This window comes from Palaemon carinicauda, chromosome 9 (genome assembly GCF_036898095.1).
Source record: "Palaemon carinicauda isolate YSFRI2023 chromosome 9, ASM3689809v2, whole genome shotgun sequence".
NCBI classification, from domain to species: Eukaryota; Metazoa; Arthropoda; class Malacostraca; order Decapoda; family Palaemonidae; genus Palaemon; species Palaemon carinicauda.
In genome coordinates, this window is record NC_090733.1 from 23788167 (window position 1) to 23801836 (window position 13670).

Sequence of the window (13670 nt, forward strand, 5' to 3'; positions counted from 1 at the left end):
CCTGGCTGATTACAGTCCAATTTCCATAACTTCCATATTATTTAAAGTTTTGGAACGTCTTTTGGCATAACGTTTAAATATATGTGCTAAAGGTAATAATCCGTTCCCAAGCTTGCAATTTGGTTTTTGTAAAGGCCTTGGAGGATGTGATGCCCTTCTTACAATTTCAAATGCTATACAGAAATCCCTTGATTGTGACCAGGAAATTCGTATGATTAGCCTTGATTTTAGTGCTGCCTTTGACCGTGTTGATCATTAGGCCCTTGTATTCAAACACAAACAGTTGGATAAAAATTCCATCCAGTTGAAATTTATGGATCGACATTGCTTATATAATGGATTTGCCCCGGTCATGAAGGCACGTGAAAGGGAGGCCTATAATAAATCTCTCTCTCTCTCTCTCTCTCTCTCTCTCTCTCTCTCTCTCTCTCTCTCTCTCTCTCTCTCTCTCTCTTTCCAATTAATTGGCAATATTGATTTCATTGTTCTGTGAAAAAAAGTCTTAGAAATTTAAATAGATTTACTGGAGCTTAAACTTGAGGACGTATTTTTTTACGAATTTGTTTCTGTGTTCGTTTTCAACCCCTTGGGCATTTCTGTTATTGTTAATCTTTAGAGACTTCTAACTAAACCTTACATAGAACAGATTTGTATATTTCTGTCATTTCTGTCATTTTCTAGGCATTTATAGAGAATATAGAATACAATGCATATAATACACAGGTAATACTTGCAGCCTAATGTGCCAGACTATTCTAATGCCAACATTAATGAAGACTAAATAAACATCATCTTTAATTGCTCGATGTGGGAAGGAGCGAAATATTTAGAATAATTAACCTTTGTTGTAATCCAGGTAAAGACCTCTCGCAAGGCGAGACACCTCGTCCCGTCCATTGCTTTGGAACGCCATCAATAGTTTCCTGTCGTAACTCGGCCACTAAAGAAAAAAAAATACAAAAAGAAAAATAAATAAATAATAGTCTCGAATGTTTAAAGGTTCAAAAACCACTCATGGATGGCAGAAGCAAGGGACGGGACATTCTCCTGGAAACCAACCATATATATTGTTGTACATATGATAAGAAGCAGGTCCCTCTCCAGCTAGGACCAAGGAGGGCCAGGCAATAGCTGCTGACTCAGGCAATAGGTGCCGCCAACCCCCCATCCTTAGCTCACAAGGATGGTGAGGTTGCAGACACTACAAGAAACTATGAAGTTCAAGCTGGACTCGAACCCCAGTCCGGCGAGCGTCAGGCAGGGACGGTTCTTAAGGCCACTGCAGCCGTTTAAAGGATTTATCGAAGTATGAGGCAATCTCTCTCTCTCTCTCTCTCTCTCTCTCTCTCTCTCTCTCTCTCTCTCTCTCTCTCTCGTAGAAAAATAACCTAACAGTTACTTGTTTGATTTTCACTTGAATATTTATGATACAGAGCCATTTTTCCCCCCAAATGGTCTTACTTTTTTCCTCGACCAAAGATCCCTTGACTCACATTGCTTCCTCAAGAGTTTATTTAACATTAACAACATCTCAAATCCTTTTTCGTCTTTGGCGCCATTTTTATGTTATTTTCAAATTTTGATCTATGTCCTGGCAATGATAGGTGCAGATTTTTTCTCTCTCTCTCTCTCTCTCTCTTGTGTCCCTGTATATTTCAAAACCAATCTCTCTCTCTACCTATCTGCTTTGTGTCCATGCATATTTCAAAACAACACTCTCTCTCTCTCTCTCTCTCTCTCTCTCTCTCTCTCTCTCTCTCTCTCTCTCTCTCTCTCTCTCTCTCTCTCTCTCTCTCTCTCTCTTGTGTCCCTGCATATTTCAAACCCCATAAAAGATTCTATTTCAAATTCCTTTATTAATAAAGAAAAGCTCTTTGGAGCGCATGACAGCAATATTTGTCAGATAAAAAAAGAGATCTATAGAAATTCAAGAGAAGTAGATTATGGGACAAGGCTTAAATATTTATATCATTTATTATCTGCTATTGCTGTCGTAAATGTACATTGAAGTATTGAGCGTATTAAACTATGGGAATGTCACCTGATATAAATGTGGGATGCAACTATTTTATCCTCATTAGATCAAGTATTCAAGTGTTTTTATCATCAATATTTTTCCCTATTGGAGCCCTTGGCCTTATAGCATCTTGCTTTTCCAACTAGGGTTGTAGCTTGGCTAGTAATAATAATAATAATAATAATAATAATAATAATAATAATAATAATAATAATAATTGAGGTTTTTTCTTTTGAGGAAGTAAAGGTTGATTTTGAAAAATTCCGTATCGAATTTATTTTGTTCACAAAATTTGTGAAAACCCTCATTTATGATTTCTCTTATAACAAGCTTTCTGAAAATTTCCAAAAAGATACTGGACAATTTTTGGTGAAAATATTGCAATAAGTCCTGAAATTTACTTCTGTTTTATTATTTCTCTCGTAGTTTCTTTCAGTGACTTCTCTATCTATTTACAAATGCACTTCCACCAATTTTGGAGGGTAGCAGACATCAAACAAAGTAAGAAAATGGGATCTTTCCTCACTACGCTCCTCCCAGCCTCACGAGGGATTCAGCAGAGTTTGGCTGGTACTGCTAGGATGCCACAGCCCACCCTCCTACGCGTTGTTTCTGGCACTGACATTATGCTCAGTGACATGATGAATCTTTATTCTTGGAAAAAGAAATACAAAAATGGATATTAGGATGTTTGTTTTATTAATTCACTTCTCTGCAATGTGCTCTCCTTTCTGAAATAGCCGTTGAAGTATCAGTATTAAGTAATAAATAAGATATCTTTTGCTTTTGAATGTAGGTTGTGACTGATACATTCTCATTGACAAACTGCATATGAATAGTAGGTTCCCAAAAGTTAATCTTGTTTAGGGTTGTAGTGGCCGATGTGGTAACGTCCCTGACTAGTGAATGCCAGACTGGGGTTCGAGTCCTGCTCAAACTCGTTAGCTTCTTTGGTCTTTGCAACCTTTCATTCACACGACAAAGATCCAGTACAGATGAATCTTTATCAAGGAACAAAAGACACCAAATTCTAGATCTGGAATAATGTATCCAGCTATTGGACCTTTCATTCACATGATAAATATCCATTACAGCGGAATCTTTATCAAGGAACAGAAGACACAAAATACCAGATCTGGAAAAAATATATCTATTTATTGGACCTTTCATTCACATGAGAAAGATCCAGTACAGGTGAATCTTTATCAAGGAACAGAAGATACCAATTCCTAGATCTGAAAGAATATATCCAGTTATTGGACCTTTCATTCACATGACAAAGATCCAGTACAGGTGAATCTTTATCAAGGAACAGAAGACACCAAATCCTAGATCTGGAATAATGTATCCAGTTATTGGACCTTTCATTCACATGACAAAGATCCAGTACAGGTGAATCTTTATCAAGGAACAGAAGACACCAAATCCTAGATCTGGAATAATGTATCCAGTCATTGGACCTTTCATTCACATGACAAAGATCCAGTACAGGTGATTCTTTATCAAGGAACAGAAGACACCAAATTCTAGATCTGGAATAATGTATCCAGTCATTGGACCTTTCATTCACATGACAAAGATCCAGTACAGGTGATTCTTTATCAAGGAACAGAAGACACCAAATCCTAGATCTGGAATAATGTATCCAGTTATTGGACCTTTCATTCACATGACAAAGATCCAGTACAGGTGAATCTTTATCAAGGAACAGAAGACACCAATTCCTAGATCTGAAAGAATATATCCAGTTATTGGACCTTTCATTCACATGACAAAGATCCAGTACAGGTGAATCTTTATCAAGGAACAGAAGACACCAATTCCTAGATCTTGAATAATGTACCCAGTTACTGGACCTTTCATTCACATGACCAAGATCCAGTACAGGTGAATCTTTATCAAGGAACAGAAGACACCAAATCCTAGATCTAGAATAATGTATCCAGTTATTGGACCTTTCATTCACATGACAAAGATCCAGTACAGGTGAATCTTTATCAAGGAACAGAAGACACCAATTCCTAGATCTGAAAGAATATATCCAGTTATTGGACCTTTCATTCACATGACAAAGATCCAGTACAGGTGAATCTTTATCAAGGAACAAAAGACACCAAATCCTAGATCTGGAATAATGTATCCAGTTATTGGACCTTTCATTCACATGACAAAGATCCAGTACAGGTGAATCTTTATCAAGGAACAGAAGACACCAAATCCTAGATCTGGAATAATGTATCCAGTTATTGGACCATTCATTCACATGACAAAGATCCAGTACAGGTGAATCTTTATCAAGGAACAGAAGACACCAAATCCTAGATCTGGAATAATGTATCCAGTTATTGGACCTTTCATTCACATGATAAATATCCAGAACAGGTGAATCTTTATCAAGGAAAAGAAGACACCAATTCCTAGATCTGAAAGAATATATCCAGTTATTGGACCTTTCATTCACATGACAAAGATCCAGTACAGGTGAATCTTTATCAAGGAACAGAAGACACCAAATCCTAGATCTGGAATAATGTATCCAGTTATTGGACCTTTCATTCACATGACAAAGATCCATTACAGGTGAATCTTTATCAAGGAACAGAAGACACCAAATCCTAGATCTGGAATAATGAATCCAGTTATTGGACCTTTCATTCACATGATAAATATCCAGAACAGGTGAATCTTTATCAAGGAACAGAAGACACCAATTCCTAGATCTGAAAGAATATATCCAGTTATTGGACCTTTCATTCACATGACAAAGATCCAGTACAGGTGAATCTTTATCAAGGAACAGAAGACACCAAATCCTAGATCTGGAATAATGTATCCAGTTATTGGACCTTTCATTCACATGATAAATATCCAGAACAGGTGAATCTCTGACAAAGATCCAGTACAGGTGAATCTTTATCAAGGAACAGAAGACACCAAATCCTAGATCTGGAATAATGTATCCAGTTATTGGACCTTTCGTTCACATGACAAAGATCCAGTACAGGTGAATCTTTATCAAGGAACAGAAGACACCAAATCCTAGATCTGGAATAATGTATCCAGTTATTGGACCTTTCGTTCACATGACAAAGATCCAGTACAGGTGAATCTTTATCAAGGAACAGAAGACACCAAATCCTAGATCTGGAATAATGTATCCAGTTATTGGACCTTTCGTTCACATGACAAAGATCCAGTACAGGTGAATCTTTATCAAGGAACAGAAGACACCAAATCCTAGATCTGGAATAATGTATCCAGTTATTGGACCTTTCGTTCACATGACAAAGATCCAGTACAGGTGAATCTTTATCAAGGAGCAGAAGACACCAAATCCTAGATCTGGAAGAATGTATCTAGTTATTGGACCTTTCGTTCACATGACAAAGATCCAGTACAAGTGAATCTTTATCAAGGAACATAAGATACCAAATCCTAGATCTGGAAGAATGTATCTAGTTATTGGACCTTTCATTCACATGACAAAGATCCAGTACAAGTGAATCTTCATCAAGGAACAGAAGATACCAAATCCTAGATCTGGAAGAATGTATCTAGTTATTGGACCTTTCATTCACATGACAAAGATCCAGTACAAGTGAATCTTCATCAAGGAACAGAAGATACCAAATCCTAGATCTGGAAGAATGTATCTAGTTATTGGACCTTTCATTCACATGACAAAGATCCAGTACAGGTGAATCTTCATCAAGGAACAGAAGACACCAAATCCTAGATCTGGAAGAATGTATCCAGTTATTGGACCTTTCATTCACATGACAAAGATCCAGTAGAGGTGAATCTTCATCAAGGAACAGAAGACACCAAATCCTAGATCTGGAATAATGTATCCAGTTATTGGACCTTTCATTCACATGACAAAGATCCAGTACAGGTGAATCTTTATCAAGGAACAGAAGACACCAAATCCTAGATCTGGAATAATGTATCCAGTTATTGGACCTTTCATTCACATGACAAAGATCCAGTACAGGTGAATCTTTATCAAGGAACAGAAGACACCAAATCCTAGATCTGGAATAATGTATCCAGTTATTGGACCTTTCATTCACATGACAAAGATCCAGTACAGGTGATTCTTTATCAAGGAACAGAAGACACCAAATTCTAGATCTGGAATAATGTATCCAGTCATTGGACCTTTCATTCACATGACAAAGATCCAGTACAGGTGATTCTTTATGAAGGAACAGAAGACACCAAATCCTAGATCTGGAATAATGTATCCAGTTATTGGACCTTTCATTCACATGACAAAGATCCAGTACAGGTGAATCTTTATCAAGGAACAGAAGACACCAATTCCTAGATCTGAAAGAATATATCCAGTTATTGGACCTTTCATTCACATGACAAAGATCCAGTACAGGTGAATCTTTATCAAGGAACAGAAGACACCAATTCCTAGATCTGGAATAATGTATCCAGTTACTGGACCTTTCATTCACATGACAAAGATCCAGTACAGGTGAATCTTTATCAAGGAACAGAAGACACCAAATCCTAGATCTGGAATAATGTATCCAGTTATTGGACCTTTCATTCACATGACAAAGATCCAGTACAGGTGAATCTTTATCAAGGAACAGAAGACACCAATTCCTAGATCTGAAAGAATATATCCAGTTATTGGACCTTTCATTCACATGACAAAGATCCAGTACAGGTGAATCTTTATCAAAGAACAAAAGACACCAAATCCTAGATCTGGAATAATGTATCCAGTTATTGGACCTTTCATTCACATGACAAAGATCCAGTACAGGTGAATCTTTATCAAGGAACAGAAGACACCAATTCCTAGATCTGAAAGAATATATCCAGTTATTGGACCTTTCATTCACATGACAAAGATCCAGTACAGGTGAATCTTTATCAAGGAACAGAAGACACCAAATCCTAGATCTGGAATAATGTATCCAGTTATTGGACCTTTCATTCACATGATAAATATCCAGAACAGGTGAATCTTTATCAAGGAACAGAAGACACCAATTCCTAGATCTGAAAGAATATATCCAGTTATTGGACCTTTCATTCACATGACAAAGATCCAGTACAGGTGAATCTTTATCAAGGAACAGAAGACACCAAATCCTAGATCTGGAATAATGTATCCAGTTATTGGACCTTTCATTCACATGACAAAGATCCAGTACAGGTGAATCTTTATCAAGGAACAGAAGACACCAAATCCTAGATCTGGAATAATGAATCCAGTTATTGGACCTTTCATTCACATGATAAATATCCAGAACAGGTGAATCTTTATCAAGGAACAGAAGACACCAATTCCTAGATCTGAAAGAATATATCCAGTTATTGGAACTTTCATTCACATGACAAAGATCCAGTACAGGTGAATCTTTATCAAGGAACAGAAGACACCAAATCCTAGATCTGGAATAATGTATCCAGTTATTGGACCTTTCATTCACATGATAAATATCCAGAACAGGTGAATCTCTGACAAAGATCCAGTACAGGTGAATCTTTATCAAGGAACAGAAGACACCAAATCCTAGATCTGGAATAATGTATCCAGTTATTGGACCTTTCGTTCACATGACAAAGATCCAGTACAGGTGAATCTTTATCAAGGAACAGAAGACACCAAATCCTAGATCTGGAATAATGTATCCAGTTATTGGACCTTTCGTTCACATGACAAAGATCCAGTACAGGTGAATCTTTATCAAGGAACAGAAGACACCAAATCCTAGATCTGGAATAATGTATCCAGTTATTGGACCTTTCGTTCACATGACAAAGATCCAGTACAGGTGAATCTTTATCAAGGAACAGAAGACACCAAATCCTAGATCTGGAATAATGTATCCAGTTATTGGACCTTTCGTTCACATGACAAAGATCCAGTACAGGTGAATCTTTATCAAGGAACAGAAGACACCAAATCCTAGATCTGGAATAATGTATCCAGTTATTGGACCTTTCGTTCACATGACAAAGATCCAGTACAGGTGAATCTTTATCAAGGAACAGAAGACACCAAATCCTAGATCTGGAAGAATGTATCCAGTTATTGGACCTTTCGTTCACATGACAAAGATCCAGTACAAGTGAATCTTTATCAAGGAACAGAAGACACCAAATCCTAGATCTGGAAGAATGTATCCAGTTATTGGACCTTTCATTCACATGACAAAGATCCAGTACAAGTGAATCTTCATCAAGGAACAGAAGATACCAAATCCTAGATCTGGAAGAATGTATCTAGTTATTGGACCTTTCATTCACATGACAAAGATCCAGTACAAGTGAATCTTCATCAAGGAACAGAAGATACCAAATCCTAGATCTGGAAGAATGTATCTAGTTATTGGACCTTTCATTCACATGACAAAGATCCAGTACAAGTGAATCTTCATCAAGGAACAGAAGATACCAAATCCTAGATCTGGAAGAATGTATCTAGTTATTGGACCTTTCATTCACATGACAAAGATCCAGTACAAGTGAATCTTCATCAAGGAACAGAAGATACCAAATCCTAGATCTGGAAGAATGTATGTAGTAATTGGACCTTTCATTCACATGACAAAGATCCAGTACAAGTGAATCTTCATCAAGGAACAGAAGATACCAAATCCTAGATCTGGAAGAATGTATGTAGTAATTGGACCTTTCATTCACATGATAAATATCCAGTACAAGTGAATCTTTATCAAGGAACAGAAGATACCAAATTCTAGATCTGGAATAATGTATCCAGTTATTGGACCTTTCATTCACATGACAAAGATCCAGTACAGGTGAATCTTTATCAAGGAACAGAAGACACCAAATTCTAGATCTGGAATAATGTATCCAGTCATTGGACCTTTCATTCACATGATAAATATCCAGTACAAGTGAATCTTTATCAAGGAACAGAAGATACCAAATTCTAGATCTGGAATAATGTATCCAGTTATTGGACCTTTCATTCACATGATAAATATCCAGTACAAGTGAATCTTTATCAAGGAACAGAAGATACCAAATTCTAGATCTGGAATAATGTATCCAGTTATTGGACCTTTCATTCACATGACAAAGATCCAGTACAGGTGAATCTTTATCAAGGAACAGATGTTACCAATTCGTAGATCTGGAAGAATTTAAATAGTTATTGGACCTTTTGTATACATGCACTTGGTTCTCCACTTTGAGCCTTCTGAACATTATGTTATTTTTTTTTTCATTTATTTTATTTAATTTTTTTTTAGTTTTTTTTTTCCTTTTTTTTAGTTTTTTTCCGTTTTATAGCATCTTTTTTTTTATTTTTGCGCTTTTTTAGATTTCTTTGTTTATTTTAGTTTTTTATATTCTTTATATTCCCTTGTTCTAATTAACTGCTTAACAACAGAAACAAAGGTCACTACACATATCACAAGAACAATCACAACTACAACTACAATCTCCACAACAGTCATCTAAATCACAATCTCCACACATATCTCCTATGTCACAATCTCCACACATATCTCCTATGTCGCAATCTCCACACATATCTCCTATGTCACAATCTCCACACATATCTTGCATACCACAATCTCCACACATATCTCCACAACCATCTCCACACATATCTCCACACATATCTCCACAGCCATCTCCATACATATCTCCACAACCATCTCCACACATATCTCCACAGCCATCTCCACACATATCTCCACAACCATCTCCACACATATCTCCACAACCATCTCCACACATATCTCCCCAGCCATCTCCACACATATCTCCACAACCATTTCCACACATATCTCCACAACCATCTCCACACATATCTCCACAGCCATCTCCACACATATCTCCACAACCATCTCCACAGCCATCTCCACACATATCTCCACAACCATCTCCACAGCCATCTCCACACATATCTCCACAACCATCTCCACACATATCTCCACAGCCATCTCCACACATATCTCCACAACCATCTCCACACATATCTCCACAACCATTACTTCCGCAGCACTTACAACTGTCAGATCCCCAGCACTTTAAGCCATCACTTCCACACCACTTACAGCCGTCAGATCCACCGCACTTACAACCGTCAGATCCCCAGCACTTACAACCGTCAGATCCCCCGCACTTACAACCATCACTTCCACACCACTTACAGCCGTCAGATCCACCGCACTTAAAACCATCACTTCCACACCACTTACAGCCGTCAGATCCACCGCACTTAAAACCATCACTTCCACACCACTTACAGCCATCAGATCCACCGCACTTAAAACCATCACTTCCACACCACTTACAGCCGTCAGATCCACCGCACTTAAAACCATCACTTCCACACCACTTACAGCCGTCAGATCCACTTCCACAGAGCGCTTGACATCCACACACTGCAGCAACTTTCTTACAAAATCCACTATTTGATCCACTACCACGACATTTGCACTTGTCAAAAAATACCCCACTTTTGCCATCTCCATTTTTATCTCTACTTTTCTTGCTCTTTTTCTCTCTACTTTTCTTGCTCTTTTTCTCTCTATCTTTCTTACTCTTTTTCTCCCTAGATTTTCTCTCTTCTTTGGATTTCTTTCTTAACTCCTTTTCTTCCTTTTTTGCATCCTTGTCGTCACGTTTTCGTTCCTATTTGTCACGTTTTCCCTCTTTTTTCTCTTCCTGTTTGCCACGTTTTCCCTCTTTTTTCTCTTCCTTTTTGTCACGTTTTCCCTCTTTTTTATCTTCCTTTTTGTCACGTTTCTGAACTTTTTTCTCCTCCTTCTGAGCTTTTTTATCTTGCTCACCTTTGTCTCGCTTATCTTTTTTATTATCTTTTCTTGATTTTTTTCCTTTTCCTGTTTTGGCATTTACATTCTTACCTTTCCCCTTTTTTGGCCTTATCTTTGGCACTCTGGGTATTTTCTGTTTACCTTTAGGAGGAGGCTTTTTTTTCTGTTTACCCACTGGCTCTTCTTTTTTGTGTTTACCCACTGGCTCTTCTTTTTTGTGTTTACCCTCTGGCTCTTCTTTTTTGTGTTTACCCACTGGCTCTTCTTTTTTGTATTTACCCACTGGCTCTTCTTTTTTGTGTTTACCCACTGGCTCTTCTTTTTTGCGTTTACCCACTGGCTCTTCTTTTTTGCGTTTACCCACTGGCTGTTCTTTTTGGTGTTTACCCAATGGCTCTTCTTTTTTGCGTTTAGCCACTGGCTCTTCGTTTTTGCGTTTACCCACTGGCTCTTCTTTTTTGTGTTTAGCCACTGGCTCTCCTTTTTTGTATTTACCCACTGGCTCTTCTTTTTTGTGTTTACCCACTGGCTCTTCTTTTTTATGTTTACCCTCTGGCTCTTCTTTTTTGCGTTTACCCACTGGCTCTTCTTTTTTGTGTTTACCCACTGGCTCTTCTTTTTTGTATTTACCCACTGGCTCTTCTTTTTTGTGTTTACCCACTGGCTCTTCTTTTTTGTGTTTACCCACTGGCTCTTCTTTTTTGTGTTTACCCTCTGGCTCTTCTTTTTTGTGTTTACCCACTGGCTCTTCTTTTTTGTGTTTACCCACTGGCTCTTCTTTTTTGCGTTTACCCACTGGCTCTTCTTTTTCGCGTTTAGCCACTGGCTCTTCTTTTTTGTATTTACCCACTGGCTCTTCTTTTTTGCGTTTACCCACTGGCTCTTCTTTTTTTGTGTTTACCCACTGGCTCTTCTTTTTTGTGTTTACCCTCTGGCTCTTCTTTTTTGTGTTTACCCACTGGCTCTTCTTTTCTGTGTTTACCCACTGGCTCTTCTTTTTTGTGTTTACCCACTGGCTCTTCCTTTTGAGGCGTTTTAAACCTATGTAGTTTTTGGGGCTGTTTATACCTACCAGATATTTGGGGTTGTTTATACCTACCAGATATTTGGGGTTGTTTATACCTACCAGATATTTGGGGTTGTTTATACCTACCAGATATTTGGGGTTGTTTATACCTACTAGATATTTGGGGTTGTTTATACCTACCAGATATTTGGGGTTGTTTATACCTACCAGATATTTGGGGTTGTTTATACCTACCAGATATTTGGGGTTGTTTATGCCCCTCTTTTGGTTTTTGAGTATCAGGGTGGTGTTTATCCATGTGATCACTCTTTGGTTCTTGGAAGGGTGGAATTTGATTCACTTGCTCCCACAACCTTCTCCTCTTCTCTTTTAACCAAGTCGGAACTTCCCGAGGTGCATAAATATCAACTTTGGGAATATCTTTCAGAGGTGAAATGTTCGCCCAATGGTCTAAAATAAAACGAGGAGTGAGTGTCCTAGGCCTTGGCAATCTATACGGGTTCCTCGGACGAGTATAGGGTTCTCTCCTCCTCAATCTTCGTTCAATAATTGTTTCACTTTTAGTTTTCCTTTCCAGTATGTCCTTTGGTCGAAACCTTCCTCGTACCTCGACAGTCTGCATTTGTTCATCACGGTGGTGTTTATCTATATGATCTCTCTTTGGTTCTTGGAAGGGTGGAGTTTGATTCACTTGCTCGTTGAACCTTCTCCTCTTCTCTTTTAACCAAGTCGGAACTTCCCGAGGTGCATAAATATCAACCTTGGGAATATCTTTCAGAGGGGAAATGTTCGCCCAATAGTCTAAAATAAGTCGGGGAGTGAGTGTCCTAGGCCTTGGCAATCTATACGGGTTCCTCGGACGAGTATAGGGTTCTCTCCTCCTCAATCTTCGTTCAATAATTGTTTCACTTTTAGTTTTCCTTTCCAGTATGTCCTTTGGTCGAAACCTTCCTCGTACCTCGACAGTCTGCATTTGTTCATCACGGTGGTGTTTATCTATATGATCTCTCTTTGGTTCTTGGAAGGGTGGAGTTTGATTCACTTGCTCATTGAACCTTCTCCTCTTCTCTTTTAACCAAGTCGGAACTTCCCGAGGCGCATAAATATCAACCTTGGGAATATCTTTCAGAGAGGAAATGTTCGCCCAATAGTCTAAAATAAATCGGGGAGTGAGTGTCCTAGGCCTTGGCAATCTATACGGGTTCCTCGGACGAGTATAGGGTTCTCTCCTCCTCAATCTTCGTTCAATAATTGTTTCACTTGTAGTTTTCATTTCCAGTATGTCCTTTGGTCGAAACCTTCCTCGTAACTCAACAGTCTGCATTTGTTCATCAGGGTGGAGTTCATCCATATAAGCCCTCATTGGTTTATGGAAGGGTTTATTATAATATATTTGAGTATTTTCCTCCATCTTTCCCCTCTGATCCTTCATCCTTTGAAAATCACAGGGGGATTGAATATTAAATTCCGTGTGACCCAGGGAAGGGTCAGGAAGAAATTCTGTCGTCAAAAGACAAAGGTTAAGAGAAGAAGGATCATGAATATTAAGGAAAGGAAGAGAGTTATTATGGCGAGAAGGAATATGATGGAAAGTAGAAGGATCAGGAATATTAAGGAAAGGAAGAGAGTTAGTAGGGTGAGAAGGAATATGAGGGAAAGTAGAAGGATCAGGAATATTAAGGAAAGGAAGAGAGTTAATAGGGTGAGAAGGAATATGATGGAAAAGAGAAGAATCAGAAATTGTAAGGAAAGGAAGAGAGTTAGTAGGGTGAGAAGGAATATGAGGGAAAGTAGAAGGATCAGGAATATTAAGGAAAGGAAGAGAGTTAATAGGGTGAGA

The 13670-nt window shown here is 38.2% G+C and overlaps 1 protein-coding gene across 1 annotated transcript; it reads right to left on the reverse strand.

The window, feature by feature from the left end:
* Nucleotides 1–10660: 10660 nt before the first annotated feature.
* Nucleotides 10661–13193, reverse strand: LOC137646316 (golgin subfamily A member 6-like protein 22). Its single transcript, XM_068379424.1, has 3 exons — nucleotides 12065–13193; nucleotides 11110–11364; nucleotides 10661–10869 (listed from the first exon to the last, which is right to left on the reverse strand). The coding sequence occupies exons 1-3, from the start codon at nucleotides 13191–13193 to the stop codon at nucleotides 10661–10663; spliced, it is 1593 nt and encodes a 530-aa protein (XP_068235525.1).
* Between the last annotated feature and the right edge of the window lie 477 nt (nucleotides 13194–13670).

What these genes read in the sequence shown, in the direction of transcription:
- LOC137646316 (XM_068379424.1), bottom strand. Translation starts at nt 13,193, where the DNA reads ATGAGGGCTTATATGGATGAACTCCACCCTGATGAACAAATGCAGACT. An exon ending in TAAACAACCCCAAATATCTG is followed by an intron (nt 11,365 to 12,064) that starts GTAGGTATAAAC and finishes AACGCAAAAAAG; the next exon opens with AAGAGCCAGAGGGTAAACAT. An exon ending in CAAAAAAGAAGAGCCAGTGG is followed by an intron (nt 10,870 to 11,109) that starts GTAAACACAAAA and finishes ATGCCAAAACAG; the next exon opens with GAAAAGGAAAAAAATCAAGA.